The sequence below is a fragment of the Pongo pygmaeus genome, chromosome 10 (assembly GCF_028885625.2).
Source record: "Pongo pygmaeus isolate AG05252 chromosome 10, NHGRI_mPonPyg2-v2.0_pri, whole genome shotgun sequence".
Classification (NCBI taxonomy): domain Eukaryota; kingdom Metazoa; phylum Chordata; class Mammalia; order Primates; family Hominidae; genus Pongo; species Pongo pygmaeus.
Genome location: NC_072383.2, coordinates 111,787,683 through 111,808,724, shown reverse-complemented (window position 1 = coordinate 111,808,724; position 21,042 = coordinate 111,787,683). Strand labels below are relative to the sequence as shown.

Here is a 21,042-nt window from a genome sequence, read left to right as displayed (position 1 = left end):
GTCTGTTGGTCTCTGTGTATCTGGGACCTTAGTTGTGTATTGGGGCCCTGTATGTGGGTGTGTAGGATCATGTGTGTGTTTTGTGTATGTGCCTCTGTGTGTGTGTGTGTTGAGATCTCTGGTATATGTCTGATACTCTGGGTATGTGAGTGTTGGGGTCTGTGTGTGTTTCTATGCCTGGATTCATACATGCTCCAGTGTCCCTGGGTGAGTACATATCTAGGATCTTGGAGTGGCTGTCCTTGGGTGTGTGTGTGTGTCTGGGCCTCTAACCGGGTTCATGTGGGGGGTCTCTGAGTGTGTGTGTGTCTGGATTCCCGTGTGTGTGTGTGTCTGGGTCTCCAGGTGTCTGCTTCCTCTGTGGCCCGAGGACCCCCAGCCCCCTGCACCTCCTTTTGCAGGACAGCTACTGTCTGGAGGAGCCTGGGCCCCTTCTGGGGGGAGGAGTACACGGTGCACCTGCCTCTGGATTTCCACCAGCTGGCCTTCTACGTGCTGGATGAGGACACCGTTGGGTTTGTGGCTGGGGAAAGTGGAATGTGTGGGTTAGGGACCCAAGCTTGGGCACCTGAGGGGAGAGGGGATGTGGGTCCACAACCCGCGAGGGTGTGCCCTCCCACCCAGACCTTGACACCTGCCCCCACTTCTCTTGGGGCGGGGCAAAGGGGCCCCTGACTCGGACCCTCACGTCCTCACCTTCCTGCAGGCACGACGACATCATCGGCAAGATCTCTCTGAGCAGGGAGGCAATTACAGCCGACCCCCGAGGTGGGCGAGGGGCATGGGCAGAGGGAGGAGGGGGCCATGCCCGGGGTGGGCATTTGCAGGGGCATAGCATGTGGCACGGTGAAGCACAGAGCCTTCAGTGGAAACTGATTTCTCTTGTTGCTTTTGTCTTTACTTTTTGTTTGCTTTTAATTGTTGTTAGAGATGAGGTCTTGCTCTGTCACCCAGGCTGGAGTGCAGTGGTGCTATCATAGCTCACTGCAATCTTGAACCTCTGGGCTCAAGTGATCCTCCCATCTCAGCTTCTGGAGTAGCTGGGATTACAGGCGCACGCCACAACACCCAGCTAATTTTTTCAGAAATATCCTGTAGACATGGAGTCTTGCTATGTTGCCCAAGCTGGTCTTGAACTCCTGGGCTCAAGCAATCCTCTCAACTTGGCCTCCCAAAGTGTTGGGAGTACAAGTGTGAGCCACTATGCCCAGCCTTGTTTTTAGTTTTTGAGCAGTTAATTTGTTTGCCTAGTTCAATATTCAGATTTTCTGATAAGCACCCCAGCTACTCTGTTCCCTTCCTGACATTGTCAGCTTCTTGTATGTCCTTCTAGAAATATTTTAAACATATATAAGCAAGTAACAGTAGTAATAGCAGGCTGGGCATGGTGCCTCACACCTGTAATCCCAGCACCTTGGGAGGCAGAGACAGAGGCAGGAGGATTTCTTGAGCCCAGGAGTCCATGAGCAGCCTGGACAACATAGGGAGACCCCATTGCTACTAAAAATAATTTAAACATAGTAACAGCAGCAAACATTTATATACTGTATATATAAATATAAACATATAACATATTTATATATAATAAATATATATATAAATATTATTCTGAACACTAATTCTTTACATTTATGGACTCAGTGATGTAGGTTCATCATAACCCTGAGAGGTAGGCGCTCTAATTATTAATGCCCACTTTATAGGTGAATAAACTGAGGCACAGAAGGTTAAATGACTTGCTCAAGATCACATTATTAAGTGAGGCAGCCAGGATTTGAACCAAAGTTGTCTAGTTCCAGAGTCTGTGCTTTTGTGTGTGTGTGTGTGTGTGTGTGTGTGTGAGAGAGAGACAGTGTCTCATTCTGTCACCCAGGCTGTCGTGAAGTGGTGCAATCTTGGCTCACTGCAGTCTCAACCTCCCGGGCTCAAGTGATTCTCCTACCTCAACCTCCCAAGTAGCTGGGATTACAGGCGTGCACCACCACACCTGGCTAATTTTTGTATTTTTTGTAGAGGCAGTGTTTCACCATGTGAAACCAGGCTGGTTTTGAACTCTTGGCCTCAAGTGATCCACCTGCCTCAGACTCCCAAAGTGCTGGGATAACAGGTGTGAGCCACTGCACCAAGCCGAGTCTGTGCTCTTAATACTGTGTTTTTCTGTGCTTATACAGATTGCAGCCTTTTACACTCTGCTCTGTATCTTGCCTTTAAAATTTTTTAAATTAATTAATTTATTTATTTTTGAGACGGAGTCTTGCTCTGTCGCCCAGGCTGGAGTGCAATGGCACAATCTCAACTCACTGCAACCTTTGCCTCCCGGGCTCAAGCAATTCTCCTGCCTCAGCCCCCTGAGTAACTGGGATTACAGGGGTCTGCCACAACACCCGGCTAATTTTTGTATTTTTAGTAGAGACGGGGTTTCACCATGTTGGCCAGGCTGGTCTCAAACTCTTGACTTCGAGTGATCCATCTGCCTCAGCCTCCCAAAGTGCTGGGATTACAGGCATGAGCCACTGCACCCGGCCTGTACCTTACCTTTTTACTTCACTAAGTATCTCTGAGATCTTTCTATAACAGTGCTCTCAGAGTTTCCGCATTCTTCGTTTGGGATGGCATCGTGGTGCTCCATTGTGTGGCTTTACCATTGTTTATTTGGCTAGTTCCCTATTGATGGCATCTAGGGAGTTCCTAGTCTTTCCCTGGTTCAAGCAATGCTACAATAACTAGCCTGTACAAATAAAATTTCACACATATGTAAGTTATATCCATCAGTCAGATAAATTCCTAGAGGTGAATTAAAGAGTGCACACATTTGCATACTTGATAGTTGTTGCTAAATCACCCTCCATGGAAGAGGTAACAATTCACTCACCCCATACTCTCTCAAACAGTTATCAAACTTTTTGTGATCAATTAGTTGTAAACACCACCGCACTCAGACCAGCCAGTTATCAAACTTTTTGATCGTGTATCTGATAGGTGAAATATTGCGTTAGCATAGGTTTATTTTGCACTTCTCCGTGAGCCTTTTTTATATACAGTTTTGAACAATCACTTTATTTTCTCTTCCATTTATTGTCTACTCATATTATACATGAATTTCCCCCTGACTAGGTTGTTTGCCTTTTCTTATTGATTTGTAGGAGCTCTTTACATATTGGGGGAGTTAATTCTTTGTCAGATTAGCTGCAATATTTTTTCTCCGTTTGTCTCTTATGTTTTGACTTTGCCTATAATTTTTTCATGCATAAAATTTCTTTTTCTATATTTAATCTCATATTTTTCTTTTGGTTCTGAATTTTCTGTTAGACCTAAAAAGAACTTCTCAACTCTAAGATTAAGAGAAACATTTTAAAACATAATTCCTTCTAACATTAATGTATTACACACACACACACACACACACACACATATATGTATTTTTTTTTTTTTTTTTGTAGAGACAAGTTCTCACTATGTTGGCCAGGCTGATCTTGAACTCCTGGCCTCAAGCAATCCTCCTGCCTTGGCCCTACAACGTGCCGGGATTACAGGTGTGAGCCACCATGCCTGGCCATTTATTGCATTAAACAAAAAACACATTTAAATCTTTGATCTGTTTGGAATTTGCCTAGATACAAGGTATGTAGTAAGGATTAAACTGTATTACTTTTTGTCTACATGACTGTTAATTGTCTCAATACCATTTATTGAATAACGCATTATTTCCCTCAGTGGGAATTAGTTGAAAACCTACTATGTGCTGATCATCATTATAATCCTATTTCCTGAGGGCCTACTATATGCCAGGCATGGTGCTAAGCTTAACTTTACTTCTCAACACGCCAGTGAAGTGTCCACCAGAATGATCTCCAACATACAGAGGCATAGAGAGGGGAGGTGACTTCCCCCTTCTGGAAGGTTCAGAAATCGGAGTCCAACCCAAGTTGTGTTGGCCTCCAAAATCTGTGCTTTTAATCTGCCCACTGAGCTGTACCCAGTGTACCTCAAACATCCTCCCAGGGGAGTGAAATTAAATGAGTGAAGTATGAGTCCTGGCTTGCAGGAACTTGTGGACTTAGGTAGGAAAACAGAACACATTCCCACAGAACAGGCAGCAAGAAAAGAAGGAACGTGTCCATGCGTCTGCAGGCATGTGGCAGAAATGTGGAGGCAGCAGTGGAGATAGAGAGATGTGAGATGAGACTTCTACTTTCAGCAGCTGGAGGGACTCAATCCTCAAAAGCACTCTCCTGCTACACAACAGCGAGATCCTGGATTAAATAGGATTCCTAATACATTGTTGGACTTGTGGTAACTTTTTTTTTTTTTTTTTTTTTTTTTTTTGAGACAGAGTCTTGCTCTATCACCCAGGCTGGAGTGTAGTGGCATGATCTCGGATCACTGCAACCTCCGCCTTCCAGTTTCAAGCAATTCTCATGCCTCAGCCTCTGGAGTAGCTGGGATTGCAGGCGTGCACCACCATGCCTAACTTTTTTTGTATTTTCATAGAGACAGGATTTTGCCATGTTGGCCAGGCTGGTCTCAAACTCCTGACCTCAGGTGATCAGCTCGCCTTGGCTTCCCAAAGTTTTGGGATTACAGGTGTGAGCCACCATGCCAGGCCAAACTTCTTTATAGAACGGGAAATCCCTCAGTATTCTTTCCATCTCAAATCATGAGACTGGGTGGGATGGCTCACGTGTGTAATCCCAGCATTTTGGGGGGCCGAGGCTGGCGGATCACTTGAGGTCAGGAGTTCGAGAACAGCCTGGCCAACATGGTGAAAACCCTCTCTACTGAAAATACAAAAATTAGGCGGGCATGGTGGCAGGTGCCTGTATTCCTTGCTATTCGAGAGGCTGAGACATGAGAATTGCTTGAACCTGGGAGGCGGAGTTTGCAGTGAGCCAAGATTGCACCATTGCACTCCAGCCTGGGTGACAGAGTGAGACTCCATCTCAAACAAAAACAAAAACAAAAACAAAAACCATTAGCTAAAACCTAACAGGGAATGGTAAACAAAAAGCAAGGAGACCATGAAGGATTTCCCTGAAAGCAAACGTCAGTATCAATTCTACACTCAACAAAGAGACTAGAACTTGGACTAGGGGCAGGGTGGATGTTACTCAACATGAGAATTCTCCATTAGGCTGAGACCCTCAAGGGGTCCCAGAATAACCAACTCCTGCTCCTCTCTAGGGATAAGCATGTTCACTTAGGTTTCCCAGAGTAAGATCAAACAAACACGACTTCACAATCAAAGATCAGCAAACACACAAGGAAATGAGACACCATGGGCAATAGTCAGCAGAAACAATAATCATCTGATTTAGACCCGCAATGACTTTAGATTCTGTAATTATAATATACAGGATTTTTAAAAAGAATCAGATTGAAAGAAATAAAAGATGCAATCACAAGAAAGGTCGGCAATAACAGCAATAAATTACAATTACGCAGACAGATTTTAAAAAAGAACCAAATAAAACTTTTAGAGGTAAGTATAATTGTCGAAATAAAAAATGGAGTGGTTGAGTGAAACATCAGATTATTCATAGTTAAAGGGAGATTTAGTGAACTGGAAGAAAGGTCTAGAGAAATTATTCAGAATTAGGTTCAGAGGAAAAGGAGAAAAAAATAAAATAGAAATTCAGAGACATGGAAAATAACTGTGGAGGTTTAACATTTATTTAATTTGAGTTTCAGAAGGATAGAATTTTAAAAATTAGAGACAGGCAAAAATTATAACAAAAATTGGGAAGAGGAAATAATTTTAAAAAATCAATCATCTAGAATTTTGCAGAACTAAAGGAAGGATATGATTCCATAAATAGAAGCAGCACAATCTCTACTAAGCAGGATTTAAAAAAATCTGTATCTAGACACATTGTGATGAAACTGCAGTGCATCAGAGACATAGTCCTTAGAATTATAATAGAAAAGGCTGGGCATGGTGGCTCCTGCCTGTAATCCCAGAACTTTGGGAGGCCAAGGCAGGCAGATGGCTTGAGTTCAGGAGTTCAAGACCAGCCTGGGCAACATGGCAAAACCTCGTCTCCACAAAAAACACAAAAAATAGCTGGCTGTGGTGATATACGTCTGTAGTCCAAGTTACTGGGGAGGCTGAGGCAGGAGGATCACTTAAGCCTGGGAGGCTGAGGCTGCAGTGAGCTGAAATTGTGCCACGGCACTCCAGCCTGGTGATGGAAAGCTAGAATTCAGTGGAACAATATCTTCAAAGTGTTGAGAGAAATACAGAGGGGAGAAATGTCCAAGATTTTTTTGAGGGGAGAGTATGTTGGGATTACATGATGAAGTTCTTTCTATACCAGGGTGAAGTGTGTAATGGCACATGGCTACGAGCATTGGCCCTAGAACTAACTATACTGCCTGCATTCAAATTCCAGCTCTGCCATTTGCTAGCTGTGAGACTACGGACAAAACTCTTCCTCCTTGTGCCTCATTTTCCTCATCTGAAAGTAGGGATAATTACAGCACCTATATCAGAAGCCAGGGTCTTAACACATGTTTAATTTTAATTGAGGCAGGACGTAGCGGCTCATGCCTGTAATCCCAGCACTTTGGGAGGCTGAGGTGTGTGGATTGCTTGATCTCAGGAGTTTGAGACCAGCCTGGGCAACATAAGAAACCCCATCTTTACAAAACAACACAAACATTATCCAGGCATGGTGGTGCACGCCTAAAGTCCCAGTTGGTCGGGAGGGTGAGGCAGGAGAATCGCTTGAGCCCAGGAGGCAGAGGTTGCAGTGAGCCAAAATCGTGCCACTGCACTCCAGCCTGGGCAACAGAACCAGACCCTGTCTCAAAAAAAATGAAAATAATGTTAATTGAATTTTTAAGTTAACACAATGCCCAGTACATGGTAGGCGCTTCATAAATGTCAGTGCCTGTGCCCTCCAGGGATTGACAGCTGGATTAACCTGAGCCGTGTGGACCCAGATGCAGAAGTGCAGGGTGAGATCTGCCTGTCAGTGCAGATGCTGGAGGATCGGCGGGGCCGCTGCCTTCGCTGCCATGTGCTTCAGGCCAGGTATGCTTAAGGTGGAGGTGGTGTGGAGGGTGGTCTGAGAATGAGCAGGAGTCCCCTGGGTCTCCCCTGCTGCCTGGCGTTTAGGATCTCCTCAGTCCTGGGGCACTTCTGGGCTGGCAGTCAGGTTCCCTGTGTGGACAAACAGTCCAAGCTGACTGGGTTGTAAGTTCCTGGGGGCAAAAATCCTGTTGAGTCCCCAGGGACTAGCAGCAACAGACCAGACACTCAGGATGACAGGTGACAGGTGAGTGTGGAGGTGTAGTCATTAAATTGTAACTGACAAATACCCAATTCATACTGGCTTAAGCAAAAGAGCTACTTTATTGGCTTATATGGCTGACATGTAGCTTCAGGCATGGCTGGGTCCAGGTGTTCAAACGATGCCATTAGGAATCTGTCTTTTAGCTCTGCTGGTCTCTGTGTTAGCTTCATTCTTAGGCAGCCTCTCCCCAGGTGAGAGATGGCCCTAGCAACTCCAAGCTAGCACCCTGCCAGCTTAGCCACTCCAACAGAAAAAAACACTTCTATTTCCTACTATTTCCAACCAATGTCCTGGGATTAATTTTTACTGGCTCAAGCTGGGGCACATGTCTATCGCTGAACCAATTACATTGAATAATGGGTCAGGCCTGAGTCACAAGCCCATTACTGGAGCGGAGGGAGGGATTGATCCCCACTAAGTCATGTGAGAGGGGGGTAGTGAGAAGGAGATAGGTCCTGTCCCAAAGAAAAATCAGATGGAAGATGGATGCAAGACCAGGAAAACCCACAAGCGGCCCTCTAGGGGCACCAGCTCCTGGGACACCCATCTTCCCTCTTGCCTACTTGTCATGGCCATCCCCTTTTCCCTTCCTCAGCTCTCTGTCATTTTGCTCCCTCAAATACCTCCACCCTTCCCCCACTCCTATCTCATCCTGTTTTTCTGCCTTTTTTCCGCCTCCCCAGCTCTCACTTTCAGGAAAATCCCTTCCCAGATTGGGGAGGACCTCCAATTTCTAGCTTGCTGTGTGACCATAAAGCCCTTCCTTGCCCTCTCTGAGCCTCTCCCGCCACCTCCAGATTTTTGCTTCCAGCCTTGGCCTCAGCTGGGCCTTCCTAGAGTCTGGTTGAGGGAGAACCAGGGAGGCAGGTGACAGGCTGAGGGACTCAGCAGGGGGCAGAGGCTCCTGTTCTTCCTTGAGCCCATGGCCCCTTCCTCAGTCACAAGGCTGTGCAGGATCCTTGCAGGCATGAGAGGGACTGATTGCTGTCGCTTAGCAACTGGGCCAGCTCCTAGGAAACCGAAGAAGGCTTTGGATGCTGAGCAGGGGTGGGAAGCGAGCAGGAGGAAGAAGGAAGCAGCCCCTGGTGTGGGGGTGGGGTGGTGGTGTGTTCCTGGGTTTGGGGAACGTCAAGAAGGAGGGATGGGGAAGCTGCCTGGAGTAAGACTTTTGTGTTGTCATGGCAACCAACGGCAAGGAGTCCCTGCCTCATGCCTTCTCTTGGGTCCTAGACAAGGTATGGGCATGGGTGTTTGTTGAATGAATAAATGAACCAAGCACCCATCACCTGCCAGGTGCTATGCTAGGCCCTTTACACACATCATCCAATCTAACCCTTGGCTCTATGAGGTTGGTCTGTTATTGCTCCCATTTTCCAGGTGAGGAAATGAAGACTTAGAGAGGGGAAGTGACTTTCCCTAGTGTCCCCTAGCCAATGAGCACAAAGCCAGGTTTTGAACCTTTGCATCAAGTTTCCCATCTGGGGCCTCCAGAGAATCTGAGGCTCTCTCTCCCTGCTCCCCACTGCACTTCTACGTGCTGGGCTTTGTGATGTAGGATATGACCTTTTGGTGCCTCAGTTTCCTCATCTGAAAAATAGGGATATACAAGTGCCTCCCCATAGGGTGGTGACAGGAAGATACTGGGTTTGGACGGGCATGGTTAGGGGTGTCCCTAGCTGGACCCCTACATGGAACAGTTTGTTGCCTTGGAAACCAGCGACATTGGAACGATCTACTCTTAACAGCCTTTCCAAGGCCCAACTTGGTGCCGTGTTCCCTCACTCCTTTCCCCATCTGTTCCCAGGGACCTGGCTCCCAGAGACATCTCTGGCACATCTGACCCATTTGCACGTGTGTTTTGGGGCAGCCAGAGCTTGGAGACCTCAGTGAGTGATGGGGAATGAAACCAGGAAGGAGTGGGGCATTTGGTGGTGGGGCAGGGGTCCCCATCAGCTCTCCCACTCACAGACCACTTCCTTCGCCCTCAGACCATCAAGAAGACTCGCTTCCCACACTGGGATGAAGTGCTGGAGCTGCGGGAGATGCCAGGTGCCCCGTCCCCACTGCGGGTGGAGCTCTGGGACTGGGACATGGTGGGCAAGAACGACTTCTTGGGCATGGTGAGCCTCATTCCCTGCAACACCCTCCATAGCTCCCCAGTGCCTCCAAGGGGGAAGGAAGGTGAGATGGGCTGAGCCTCCTGGCTCTCAGAAGGGTGGATGTGCAGCTGCCTCATCAGGTTCCCTTGGTTAGGCCTGAGTGTTGCAGTTTCATTGCTCTGTTGTACAGGTGAGGAAACTGAGGCTGTCAAAGGTACAAGAACCTACCCAAGATCACAGGATGGGCCAGATTCTCATTCTGGGATGAGAGCATGACAGATGACTATGTGCTGGCCCTGTGCTGAGTGTCCCTCCCACAGAGCCTCATTACTTAACCTTCATGGCCACCCTATGAGGCTGGGACTATTGCTATCCCCATTTTACAGATGGGGACATTGAGGCTCAGAGAGGCTAAGTGGCTTTTTCAAGGTCATATGGCTAAGAAAGGGCAGAGCCAGGATTTGAGTTCAGATCTCTTTGACTCCAGACCTACACCCTTAACTCCTACTCCTGGAAGTCCTGGGCTCAGGTTCTTTCTCTTGGTTTCCCTGTCTTTGGAGACAGCCTGGCAGTTCCTCAAATAGTTAAAGATAGAGTTACTCTATGACCTAGCAATTCCACTCTTAGGTATATACCCCAAAGAAATGAAAACTTATGTTCACACAAAAACTCTGACATTACTGTTCATAGGAGCATTAGTCATAACAGCCCAAAATGGAAAAAACTCAAGTGTCCATTATAGATAAACAAAATGTGGTCTATCGATACAATGGAATATTATTCAGCCATAAAAAGGAATGAAGTACAGTAAGTCCTCATTTAATGTCATCCATAGGTTCTTGGAAACTGCAGCCTTAAGCAAAGTGACATACTGTATGCTATAGGAACTTAACTCTTGTTTATTTTTTTATTTTTATTTTTTAGAAGGAATCTCCCTCTATTGCCCAGGCTGGAGTGCAGTGGCACGAACTCAGCTCACTGCAACCTCCACCTCCTGGGTTCAAGCAATTATTTTGCCTCAGCCTCCCAAGTAGCTGGGATTACAGGTGCACACCACTACATCGGAGTAATTTTTGTATTTTTAATAGAGACGGGGTTTCATCATGTTGGTCAGGCTGGTCTTGAACTCCTAACCTCAAGTGATCTGCCCACCTCATCCTCCCAAAGTGCTGGGATTACAGGCATGAGCTAACCACCCAGCCTTCATTCTTGTTTATAGTAATTAGCTCATGGTACATTTGATTTCCTTATATGTTATGAGTGAGGACTTACCGTACTGGCACATGGATGAACCATTGCACTAAGTGGAAAAAGCCAGCCCCTGCAAAACACATATGATTCCATTTATACGAAATGTCTAGAATAGGCAAATCTACCGACACAGAAAATAGATTAGTGGTTGCCAGGGGCTGGCGGGCACGAAGTGACTGGTAATGAGTACAGGCTCTTTAGGGCTCATAGACAATGTTCTGAAATCAGCGGCACAATTAATTGTGGTAACTCTGTGAATATACTAAAAATCATTGAATTGTACACTTTTAAAAGGTGAATTGTTTAGGATGTAAATTACATCTCTATAAAGTTATTTAAAAAGAGAGAGAGGGTGGGGTTTGGGTCCCTCCAGGGCTGTCCTTATGCCTTTTGATAGATGAAATTTTTATTCCTAAACAGCTGAAAATACACTCAGTCCAGACATGCTATCTCTAGCAGCTGTGTGACCTTGGGCAAATCACTCCACATCGCTGAGCCTCAGTTTCCTCAACTGTAAATTAAGTGTCCCTGGTAGGCCCTCAGAAACCCTTAGTGTCCTGGCAGGAGCTAATAATTTGGGACTTGTAGGAAAGAAGGAGGGGTCCCCTGGCAGGCCATTCTGCCGCTCTGTGGGTGGGCAGTCTGTTCTTCCAGGGCTAGGTGAGACCTGAGCCAGGCAGGGCAGGGCAGGGCAGGCCAGGGCCCTGCTGAGGGTCTGTGTGTCTCTCCCAAAAGGTGGAGTTCTCTCCGAAGACCCTCCAGCAGAAGCCACCTAATGGCTGGTTCCGCCTCCTGCCCTTTCCCAGAGCTGAGGAGGATTCTGGGTAAATGTGGGTGCAGAGGGAGGGGGCCAGGCTGGAGCCATGTCGGGCAGCATCCACAGCTTGTGGGCAGAGCACATGCCAGCCCACGCATTATCACTATGCCACTTCATTCATGCATTCATCCATTTAACAACTGTCTATGGAATGTCTCTCAAGGTGTTTACATAAGTCCACATGAGTTCACTTTACACCCGTTCACCTGTTCACGTGCAAACATGTTGGTTCACACTTGATGTATATTCAGAACTTGGGGTCCTTCCACACCTGTCCATACTATTCATTCTTGAACACACTTGTTTATACCATCTCCACTTGCCTGTCCTGTTTACACCCATCAATATCAGTTCACAACTGTTTATACTGGCCACACCTATTCACACCTGTCCATACTTGTTCACACTGTGGACAATCATCTACACTTGTCCACACATCCTGTACATATCTGTGTACACCGGCCACATCTATCCACTCTGGCCACACCTGTTTATGTTGTTTGTATACATTCCTATTTATGCCTGTTCACACCTGCCTACTCCTGTTCACACCTGTCCACACTTGTCTATACCTGCCTACACCTGTCTTGTTTTGCAAACACCCACCCTCCTCCCATGTGTTCCCATTGGGCTCTCTTGGCTCTCCACAGCTGCCCATGCGCACTTGTGCGCTCCCATAAGGGCATCTTTCATTTTCTTTTCTTTCTTTCTTTTTTTTTTTTTAGACAGAGTATCGCTCTGTCACGCAGGCTGGAGTGCAGCAGCACAATCTTAACCTCTGCCTGCCAGGTTCAAGCAATTCTCCTGCCTCAGCCTCCTGAGTAGCTGGGACTACAGGCATGTGTCATCATGCCCGGCTAATTTTTGTATTTTTAGTAGAGACGGGGCTTCACCATGTTGGTCAGGCTGGTCACAAACTGCTGACCTCAAGTGATCTGCCCACCTCGGCTTCCCAAAATGCTGGGATTACAGGCGTGAGCCATCGCGTTCGGCCAGATCTTTCATTTTCTTATGATCTGATCCTGGACAGGGGGAACCTGGGTGCCCTGCGAGTGAAGGTACGCCTGATTGAGGACCGCATCCTGCCCTCCCAGTGCTACCAGCCTCTCATGGAGCTGCTCATGGAGTCTGTGCAGGGGCCAGCAGAGGTGGGTGCGTCAGGCAAGCAATGCTATCAGGGGGGTGCCGGGGGTCTGGATCCTGGCCTCCCCCTGCCTCACGGAGCCCTATCTAGGCCCATCTGCTTTGGGGTCCCAGGGGCCGAGGTCATCTTTGTCTCCCACCCCCACCCAGGAGGACACTGCTAGCCCCTTGGCTTTGCTGGAAGAGCTGACCTTGGGGGACTGCCGCCAGGACCTTGCCACCAAGCTGGTGAAACTCTTTCTTGGCCGGGGACTGGCTGGGCGCTTTCTGGACTATCTCACCCGGCGTGAGGTGGCTCGGACCAGTGAGTTGCCCGCACAACCCCCGACATCACTGCCCTCAATGGTGGGCTTGCAGGAGGGTCCTGGGGGAGGAATGGAGAGGCCTCAGGTGGAGGGAAAAAGGGCTCCTTTTTCTGTGGGTCCCTGTGCTGTGCACCTCCAGACAGTTGGGGGCCCAACTGCAGGTTCAGGCCCTGGTTTTGCTACTTGTGAGCTGTGTGACCTCAGGCAATTCACTTAACCACTCCGGGCCTCTGTACTGTGAATGGGGTTGATGTTTTGGGTCTTCCTGATTCTTGGGGCTGGAAGAATCATGACCCCCATCTTGGGTGAGTGGGGTGAGCTGGGTCCAGCTCACTAAATCCCAGCAAACACTTCCTCCTGTCCTCCCAGTGGACCCCAACACCCTCTTCCGTTCTAACTCCCTGGCATCCAAGTCGATGGAACAGTTTATGAAGGTGAGTAGGTGAAGGCCTGGGGAACCGGGCGCAGCTTCCTCGGGTACCTCCTTCCCAGTGCCTACCTGGCTCCCTCACTTGGCTGGCTTCAGACAGCACCGAGCGGCTGAGCTGCAGTGCTGGTGGCTGGTGCCCGGCCTTGCCCTGAGTTGCACCCGGATGTGTCCCCCACCCCAGCCCTGGCCTCTCTCTGAACCTCTTCCTGCATGGTCCCCCCTGCGCCTAGCTCATGGGCATGCCCCGGCCTCGCCCTCAGCCCCACCCCGTGTGGTGCCCCCTGCCCCCAGCTCGTGGGCATGCCCTACCTGCACGAGGTCCTGAAGCCTGTGATTAGCCGCGTCTTTGAGGAGAAGAAGTACATGGAGCTGGATCCCTGCAAGATGGACCTGGGCCGCACCCGGTGAGCAAAGCCTGAAGACCCTGACCTTCCGATGGCCCCCTTTGGCTACCTGGAACCTTGTCTGGGGGCTGGGTTCATGCTGACTGCCACCCACCCTAGGGCTACGGCTGCTCAGGAGCTCGGTGGCTGAGCTCAAAGCCTTACACACAAGCCCTTAAATCCTCAGGCTGTGTAGTATAGGGGTTGTGGTCAGGACTCTGATGCTAAGCTCCTCTGGGTTCAAATCTTAGCTCTGCCACTGCTGGTGGACAAAGTTGCCACAACTTCTGTTCCTCAGTGTGGTTAAGTTGTTTCTTTCTTTCTTTTTTTTTTTTTTTTTTTTTGAGACAGGGTTTTACTCTGTCACCCAGGCTGGGGTGCAGTGGTGTGACCACGGCTCACTGCAGCGTCAACTTCCCGGGCTCAGGTAATTCTCCCACCTCAGCCTTCTGAGTAGCTGGGACTATAGGCGCACACCACCATGCCCAGCTAAGTTTTTACATTTTTAGCAGAGACAGGGTTTTGCCACATTGCCCAGGCTGGTCTCGAACTCCTGGGCTCAAGCAATCCTCCTGACTTGGTCTCCCGAAGTGCTGGGATTACAGGCATGAACAACCGCGCCTGGCATAATCAGATTTTTTAAAATTAAAAAACCCCAAATATTGATCCAATGTTCTTCTACTTAATGTGAACACTACTTCTAAAATGTCCCTTATCCAGCTGGTGAGAATATTATCACCTGAAACGTGGGGCTCATGACCTCTGCTCCATTAACTGAGTCATGCATGTGTTCCACAAGCATTAGTGATCTTTATTACTGTGCTGCTGGGGGTCCGCGACATTAGTGATATTTACTGCTGTGCTGCTGGGGGTCCCCAACATTAGTGGTCTTTATTACTGTGGTGTTGGTGGTCCCTGAGTGGGCCTGCCTGCAAGGGAGATCGTGGAGTGCTCAATGAGATTGGGAGGAAGCAGAGCAGTGGCTGGGGGTCGTTCCACCCCTCCGTGGGCTCCTCCTTCTTTCTCTCCAGAACCTTCTCTTGTCTAACCCACAAGCCTGGAGCTGTGGAAAATGGTTGCTGGGGTATCCACTGGTTACCGTGGCAGAGACAGGAGAGGATCTTTCCTTGTGCTGTCCACACCTTCTGACTACCTTAGAGGCAGGCATCACGACCGCCTCTTACTGATGATGCAACTGAGCCTCAGAGAGGGAAGGTCACTTGCCTAAGGTCACACAGCCAGGAAGTTACAAAGCAAGGATTTGATCCCAGGCCCTGAGCAGAAGGGCACAGTCCATCTGTGAGACTCCAAGTCGAGGGCTTTTCCTAGCACACTTGATAACGATGGAGGAAACTCAGTGGGGACCCATGGAGACAGGGGCATCTAGGGACCTGGACAGGGCAGGGTGGCAGGCAGGCTGTGGAGTTGGCAGTCCTGAGTTCTATTCTCAGCTGTGCCATCTCCCCAGTAACCTCTCTGAGCCTCAGTTTTCTTATCTGTTAAACGGGAACAAGTAAGGCTACTTACCCCATCAAGTTGCTGTTAGGATTAAAAGAGACCATGCCAGAGACAAGTCCAGGGCTCAGCACGTTGGGTCCAGGACACAGTGGGGCTGAGAACCCCCCAGCTCTCAGTCTAGGTGTGGGCAAGACAGACCCTCAATCTGTAAAGAAAGAAAGGAACACAATAATTGCAGATGGAAAAGTGCTGTTCTGTCATTCACAAAACAAAACAATGATTGAGTGCCAGGCTCTGGGCTGAACACTGAGGATACAGTAGGGAACAAATAGTCCCAAGTCCCTATTCTGGGGGGAGACAGATAATGAGCAACTGGAGGAAGAAGGTTTGTTTATTTATTTATTTATTTATTTATTTATTTATTTTTGAGATGGAGTCTCGCTCTCTCACCCAGGCTGGAGTGCAGTGGCGCGATCTCGACTCACTGCAACCTCCACTTCCCATGTTGAAGCGATTCTCCTGCCTCAGCATCCCGAGTAGCTGAGATTATAGGCGTGCACCACCACGCTGGGCTAATTTTTGTATTTTTTGGTGGAGATGGAGTTTCACCATGTTGGCCAGGCTGGTCTTGAACTCCTGGTCTCAAGTGACCTGCCCCCTCGGCCTCCCAGAGTGCTGGGATTACAGGCATGAGCCACCGTGCCTGGTTGGAAAAAGGTTATTGAATGGGACCAGGGAATGGAAAAAACGAGGGAGGGGAGAGGCCTGCAATATTCCAGAGGGTGAGGACAGGGGCAACCTCGCAGGGGAGGGGACATCTAAGCAAAGACTTGCAGGCGGTGAGGAAGGGAGTCTTGCGGAGATTTAACATTTAACGGGAGAGTGTTCTGGGGACGGAGATGAGCCAGTGCAAAGGCTGCAAGATGGGAATGAGCTCATCGTGTTTAAGCAACAGCAAGAAACCCGGTGGGAAGGGGCAGGAAGGAGGCTGCGGACATGGGGGGAAGATGAGTCCTCTCTGAGCTCAGCGGGGCCGGTGAAGGGTTTGGGGCAGGCAGATGTTGTGCCCCGAGGCTGAGCTGCTCCGCCGGCCCCTCCAGGAGGATCTCCTTCAAAGGCGCGCTCTCAGAGGAGCAGATGCGGGAGACCAGCCTGGGGCTGCTGACGGGCTACCTGGGGCCCATCGTGGACGCCATCGTGGGCTCCGTGGGGCGCTGCCCGCCCGCTATGCGCCTCGCCTTCAAGCAGCTGCACCGGCGCGTGGAGGAGCGCTTCCCCCAGGCAGAGCACCAGGTGCGCCGGGATGGGAGGCTGAGGCTGGGGACGGGCCGGAGCTTGTCCGGGGTCACTCGGGGCAGTCAGGACAGAACTGGGACCAGAACCCAGGCTGCCGGCACTAGAGCATTCTGTCCTGGCAGAAGTGGGGACAGCGTTCCTGGCAGGGTCCGGGTCCCAAGAATGATAGTAATAATAAAAATAGGCCGGGCGCAGTGGCTCACGCCTGTAATCCCAGCACTTTGGGAGGCCGAGGAGGGTGGATCACTTTCAAGTGAAGTCAGGAGTTCGAGACCAGCCTGGCCAACATGATGAAACCCTGTCTCTACTAAAAATACAAAAATTAGCTGAGCATGGTGGCACACACCTGTAATCCCAGCTACTCCGGAGGCTGAGTCAGGAGAATCGCTGGAAGCCAGGAGACAGAGGTTGCAGTGAGGCGAGACTGCACCACTGCACTTCAGACTGGGTAACAGAGATAGACTCTGTCTCAAAATAAATAAATAAATAAATAAATAAATAAATAAAATAACAATAATAAATATAATTATGGCAGCTAATATTCTATGTAGCCTGACCATGGGCCAGATCTTGTTTTAGGAGATTTATGTATTTATTACCCTATCTAATCATCACATGCAGCCTGTGAGGTGGGTACCAGGATTATTCCCATTTTACAGAGGAGGAAACTGAGGCCCAGAGAGCTTAAGTCGCACTAGTAGAAAGGGGTGATATTGGGACTGGCACTCACCCAGGCAGGCTGACTCCTGAGTCTGTGCTCATAACCAGCAAATAATAGAGTCTGGCACAAAGTAAGTGCTTCTTAAAATTCCAGATGTAAGACAGACAGAGAGCGAGAGGAAGTAAGAGAGAAGAATGCAGATCTGGCAAACAGTAAGTGCTCAGAAACACCCAGAATAAAGTCTAAAAATAAATCCCTGCAGGTGTAGTGCTATACCAACATGGATAGAAAAGTTGAAAACTCAGATGCTGTGAGTTTCAGGCAGATGAGGCACAAGAACAAAGTAGGCAGCGCGTGGGGTGGTAGGGAGTCATGCAGACTGTGGCCAACTGAAGCCCCCAGAGCTTGTCTAAAGGGGGCAGCTCCAGGGGATCACTGCCATATAGGAATGGAAGCCCAGTACTGCCAGATCTTTAGAGATTCTGGATTTTATGTGAGGTTATTTATTTATTTATTTATCACTAACTTTTGAGACGGGGTCTTGCTCTGTTGCTCAGGCTGGAGTGCAGTGGCACAATCATAGCTCACTGCAGCCTCTATCCCAGGCTTGAGTGATCTTCCCACCTCAGCCTCCCGAGTTGCTGGGACTAGAGGGGTGCACCACCACACCCAGCTAATTATTTATTTTTGTAGAGACAGGGTCTCACTGTGTTGCCCAGGGGGTCTCGAACTCCTGGCCTCAAGCAGTCCCCCTGCCTCAGCCTCCCAAAGTGCTGGGACTACAGGCGTGAACCATCGCGCCCGGCCTGGTCTGTTATTTTTAAAATGTCAGCATGAATTCACCTGAAAACCAAACACACAAAAACATTTTGGGTCAAGCATTACAAAACATTTGTGGTTGGACTGGCCAGTTTGGGACCCCCTGGTTGAATGCTCAGCACACCTCCCAAGGTGGCTGTCATTGTCCTCACTCGCAGATAACATCAGGTGAGATTAACTCTTACATAGTACTGAGGTATCAGACCAGGGTTCACTTTGCAGAAAGATCTAAGACCTGTTACATGTTGGCAATGTCGTAACCCATTTCCTACAGCCTCATTTGAGAGCTTTTGATTTATGCCACTCTCTCTCCACTTCCTGTTTACAGATGGGGAAACTGAGGCCCAGAGAGGCAAAACACCTTGGCCAAGGGTTTTCTAGACTCCCAGCTGGGGTCTCTCCCCTCCTCCCCCTCCTCCCCAGCTGAGGAGTAAGCTCTGGGCCTTGACACTGGGTTGTAGCTTGGCTTACACCTCACCTTGCTGGGCTCTCACCTGGGCTGCCAGCAGAGGTGTTAAGTGGGACACAGCTGTGGCAAGTAACAGGGAAGAAAGGGAGGAGGCCAGCTCCCCAGAAAGCCTAGACCTTGTGTGGTGAGCCAATATCAGTGGCACCCAAGTGTCCTCTAGTTCTCAGCCCCCAAGGTGGGCCTGGAGCAGGGACTTACTCAGGCTTGGGGAACCCAGGGAAGCCCCTTTCTCTGCTGCACTGACACCGGTTCTTTGCCTTCAAAAAGGAGGAAACAAATGAGCCGATGTGAAGACTAAAATTACCCTGGACTACAGATGGCGGTGGGGTAGTGGTGGCCTTGGGGACAGTTCAGGGCTCCAGATGGAGGGGAAGATGCTCCCTCTGGGCAGTTCCAGGTACCCAGCTCCTGCAGGGCTCACTGTCAAGGCCAAGATGCCCCAGGAAGGTGGCACACGCCCCGGGGAGGGCATTGTTTCATGTGTGACTACAACCTCTGAATAATCACAGGCGCAGACTCTCAGGCTAAATATAGCCTGGCAAGTGTGAGAGGTGGGTGGGGAGCTGGTTTGAGGGGAGCAAGATGCACCCAGGATGGAGGGGCACTCTTCCCTGAGTCACCTCTGCTGGTGCTGGGGAAACCAGCCTTACCTTTAGATGGGCCAGGCCCCGGATTCACATGGAGGGGAACCATACTCTACAGTTTGTAGAGGGCAGAGGTTGGAAGTGGGGAGGTGCACACAGGATGGACTCTGGAGCCCATCAGACTGGGTTCACTACTGAGCCTCAGTTTCCTCATCTGAAAAAATGGGATAATAGCACTTACCTACCCACATGGGGTTGTTTGAGGACTAAATGTGATAGTTCAGGCTTGGTTTCTAATACTTAGTGAGGGCTCCTTGGTAGCTGGTGTTGAATGGCAGGAGAGTGTGGTGAAGAACAGAGAGTTCAAATCCTTGGCTGGGCGAGGTGGCTTATGCCTGTAATCCTAGGACTTTGGGAGGTCAAGGTGGGTGGATCACTTGAGGTTAGGAGTTCAAGACCAGCCTGGCCGACATGGTAAAACCCCATCTCTACTAAAAAAAAAAAAAACCCAAAAAACAAACAAAAAACCCCCAAAACTGGCCAGGTGTGGTGGCATATGCCTGTAATCCCAGCTACTTGGGAGGCTGAGGCACTAGAATCACTTGAAACTGGGAGGTGGAGGTTGCAGTAAGCAGAGATCGTGCCACTGCACTCCAGCCTGAGCAACAGAGCAAGACTCTGCCTCAAAAAAAAAAAAAAAAAAAAAAAAAAAAGAAAGAAAGAAAAAAAGAAAAATAATCAAATCCTGCCTGAGTCCAACTCCTGGCTCTGCCGCTTATGGCTGTGCAGCCCTAGGCAAGGGACTTTCCCTCGCTGGGCCTCAGTTGCCTTCTCTGTAAAATGGAGATATGATCCTTCCTGGGGTGAGTATTAAGTAAGCGAATGTATAGAGAGGTATCTGTCCTGCTGCTGTTATTATCATAAATCACAGATCTGGGTTTTAATCCTGACTGCCACTCATTAGCTGTGTGACCCTGGGCAAATCGCTTGATGTCTCTGAGCTTCTGCTTCCTTATCTGTAAAATTGGAATCATGATGGTGCCTCCCTTTTAGGGCTGTGCTCTTGGCATAGTGCTTGGCACAAAGCCAGCTCTGAGGACATTTGGCCAAATCTGCTTTTGTAGGATTGGTTTTGTTATTCCATTTTCCAGGTGGGAAAACTGAGGCCCAGAGAGGAAAAACTTCCTCGGCCAGCCAGTGTGGCTTCCTGGTCAATTCCCCATCCCACTTCTCTTTGCACCACGAATTTCTAGTCCTTGCTGCCTCAGTTTACGCAGCTGGGAAGTGGGTTTGGGGGGCTCCTCTTACCTTCTGCTCCTCCCAGCAGGATGTGAAGTACCTGGCCATCAGCGGATTTCTCTTCTTGCGATTCTTTGCGCCTGCCATCCTTACCCCAAAGCTGTTTGACCTTCGGGACCAACACGCGGACCCCCAGACTAGCCGCTCACTGCTGTTGCTTGCCAAGGTGCCAGCCATGGGTTTCCCCCATCCTGGGTACTCTTAGCCAGGGAAAAAAGCATGGTAGGAGCAGAGCTGGGAGACCAGACCCTCAGAAGACCCAAAGAACACCCAAAGAAACCCAAGTCTGAAACACCACCATTAGCATTCCATCCCAAGGGTGAAGGCAGTCATCATGCACTCCAATTTCCCTTTGGGAATGAAAACCCAACCCTTCTAGAAGGAAAGTGGAAAACAGGCTAGCAGTCATTCACACCTTAGTATGAATTAGATCATCCTTTGCAAAGGGCAACAACTTGAGATTCTGCATGACAGTATGCATGGTAGGACTGAGCAGTTCTTGGGGAGGTCCTGGGCTTGGGAGGGAATAGAATAAGGTCAGTGGGGAGTGCAGATTCCAAAAAGAGGAAGGGGAAACAGATATCACCCAAGGAAGGTGTTGAGTCTTCTTATTGATTTACTTTTTTCCTTGAGATGAGTCTAGCTCTGTCACCCAGGCTGGAGTGCAGTGGCACGATCTTGGCTTACTGCAGCCTCTGCCTCCTCAGTTCAAGCGATCTTCCCACCTCAGCTT

At 49.2% G+C, this 21,042-nt stretch overlaps 1 protein-coding gene and 1 long non-coding RNA gene across 5 annotated transcripts in view; one reads left to right on the top strand and one right to left on the bottom strand.

The window, feature by feature from the left end:
* The window catches only part of RASAL1 (RAS protein activator like 1), a 37,952-nt gene that overhangs the window by 7,614 nt on the left and 9,296 nt on the right, over positions 1-21,042 (top strand). For 2 of the 4 annotated variants that reach the window (XM_054443755.1, XM_054443756.1), the window contains 12 exons: positions 402-515; positions 707-768; positions 6,904-7,033; positions 9,100-9,181; positions 9,284-9,415; positions 11,381-11,469; positions 12,493-12,610; positions 12,756-12,909; positions 13,280-13,344; positions 13,632-13,744; positions 16,282-16,474; positions 20,338-20,475. In XM_054443755.1, the coding sequence (XP_054299730.1) occupies positions 402-515; positions 707-768; positions 6,904-7,033; positions 9,100-9,181; positions 9,284-9,415; positions 11,381-11,469; positions 12,493-12,610; positions 12,756-12,909; positions 13,280-13,344; positions 13,632-13,744; positions 16,282-16,474; positions 20,338-20,475 (1,390 nt within the window). Of the gene's footprint in view, positions 1-345; positions 516-706; positions 769-6,903; positions 7,034-9,099; positions 9,182-9,283; positions 9,416-11,380; positions 11,470-12,492; positions 12,611-12,755; positions 12,910-13,279; positions 13,345-13,631; positions 13,745-16,281; positions 16,475-20,337; positions 20,476-21,042 lie in introns of all 4 variants that reach the window. The other 2 variants (XM_054443754.2, XM_054443757.1) reach the window with 2 other exon arrangements.
* On the bottom strand, positions 7,047-20,376 carry LOC129010052 (uncharacterized). The gene is made up of 3 exons (XR_008492914.1): positions 20,319-20,376; positions 15,251-15,386; positions 7,047-7,162 (listed from the first exon to the last, which is right to left on the bottom strand). It is a non-coding gene; the product is annotated as an uncharacterized LOC129010052 (long non-coding RNA).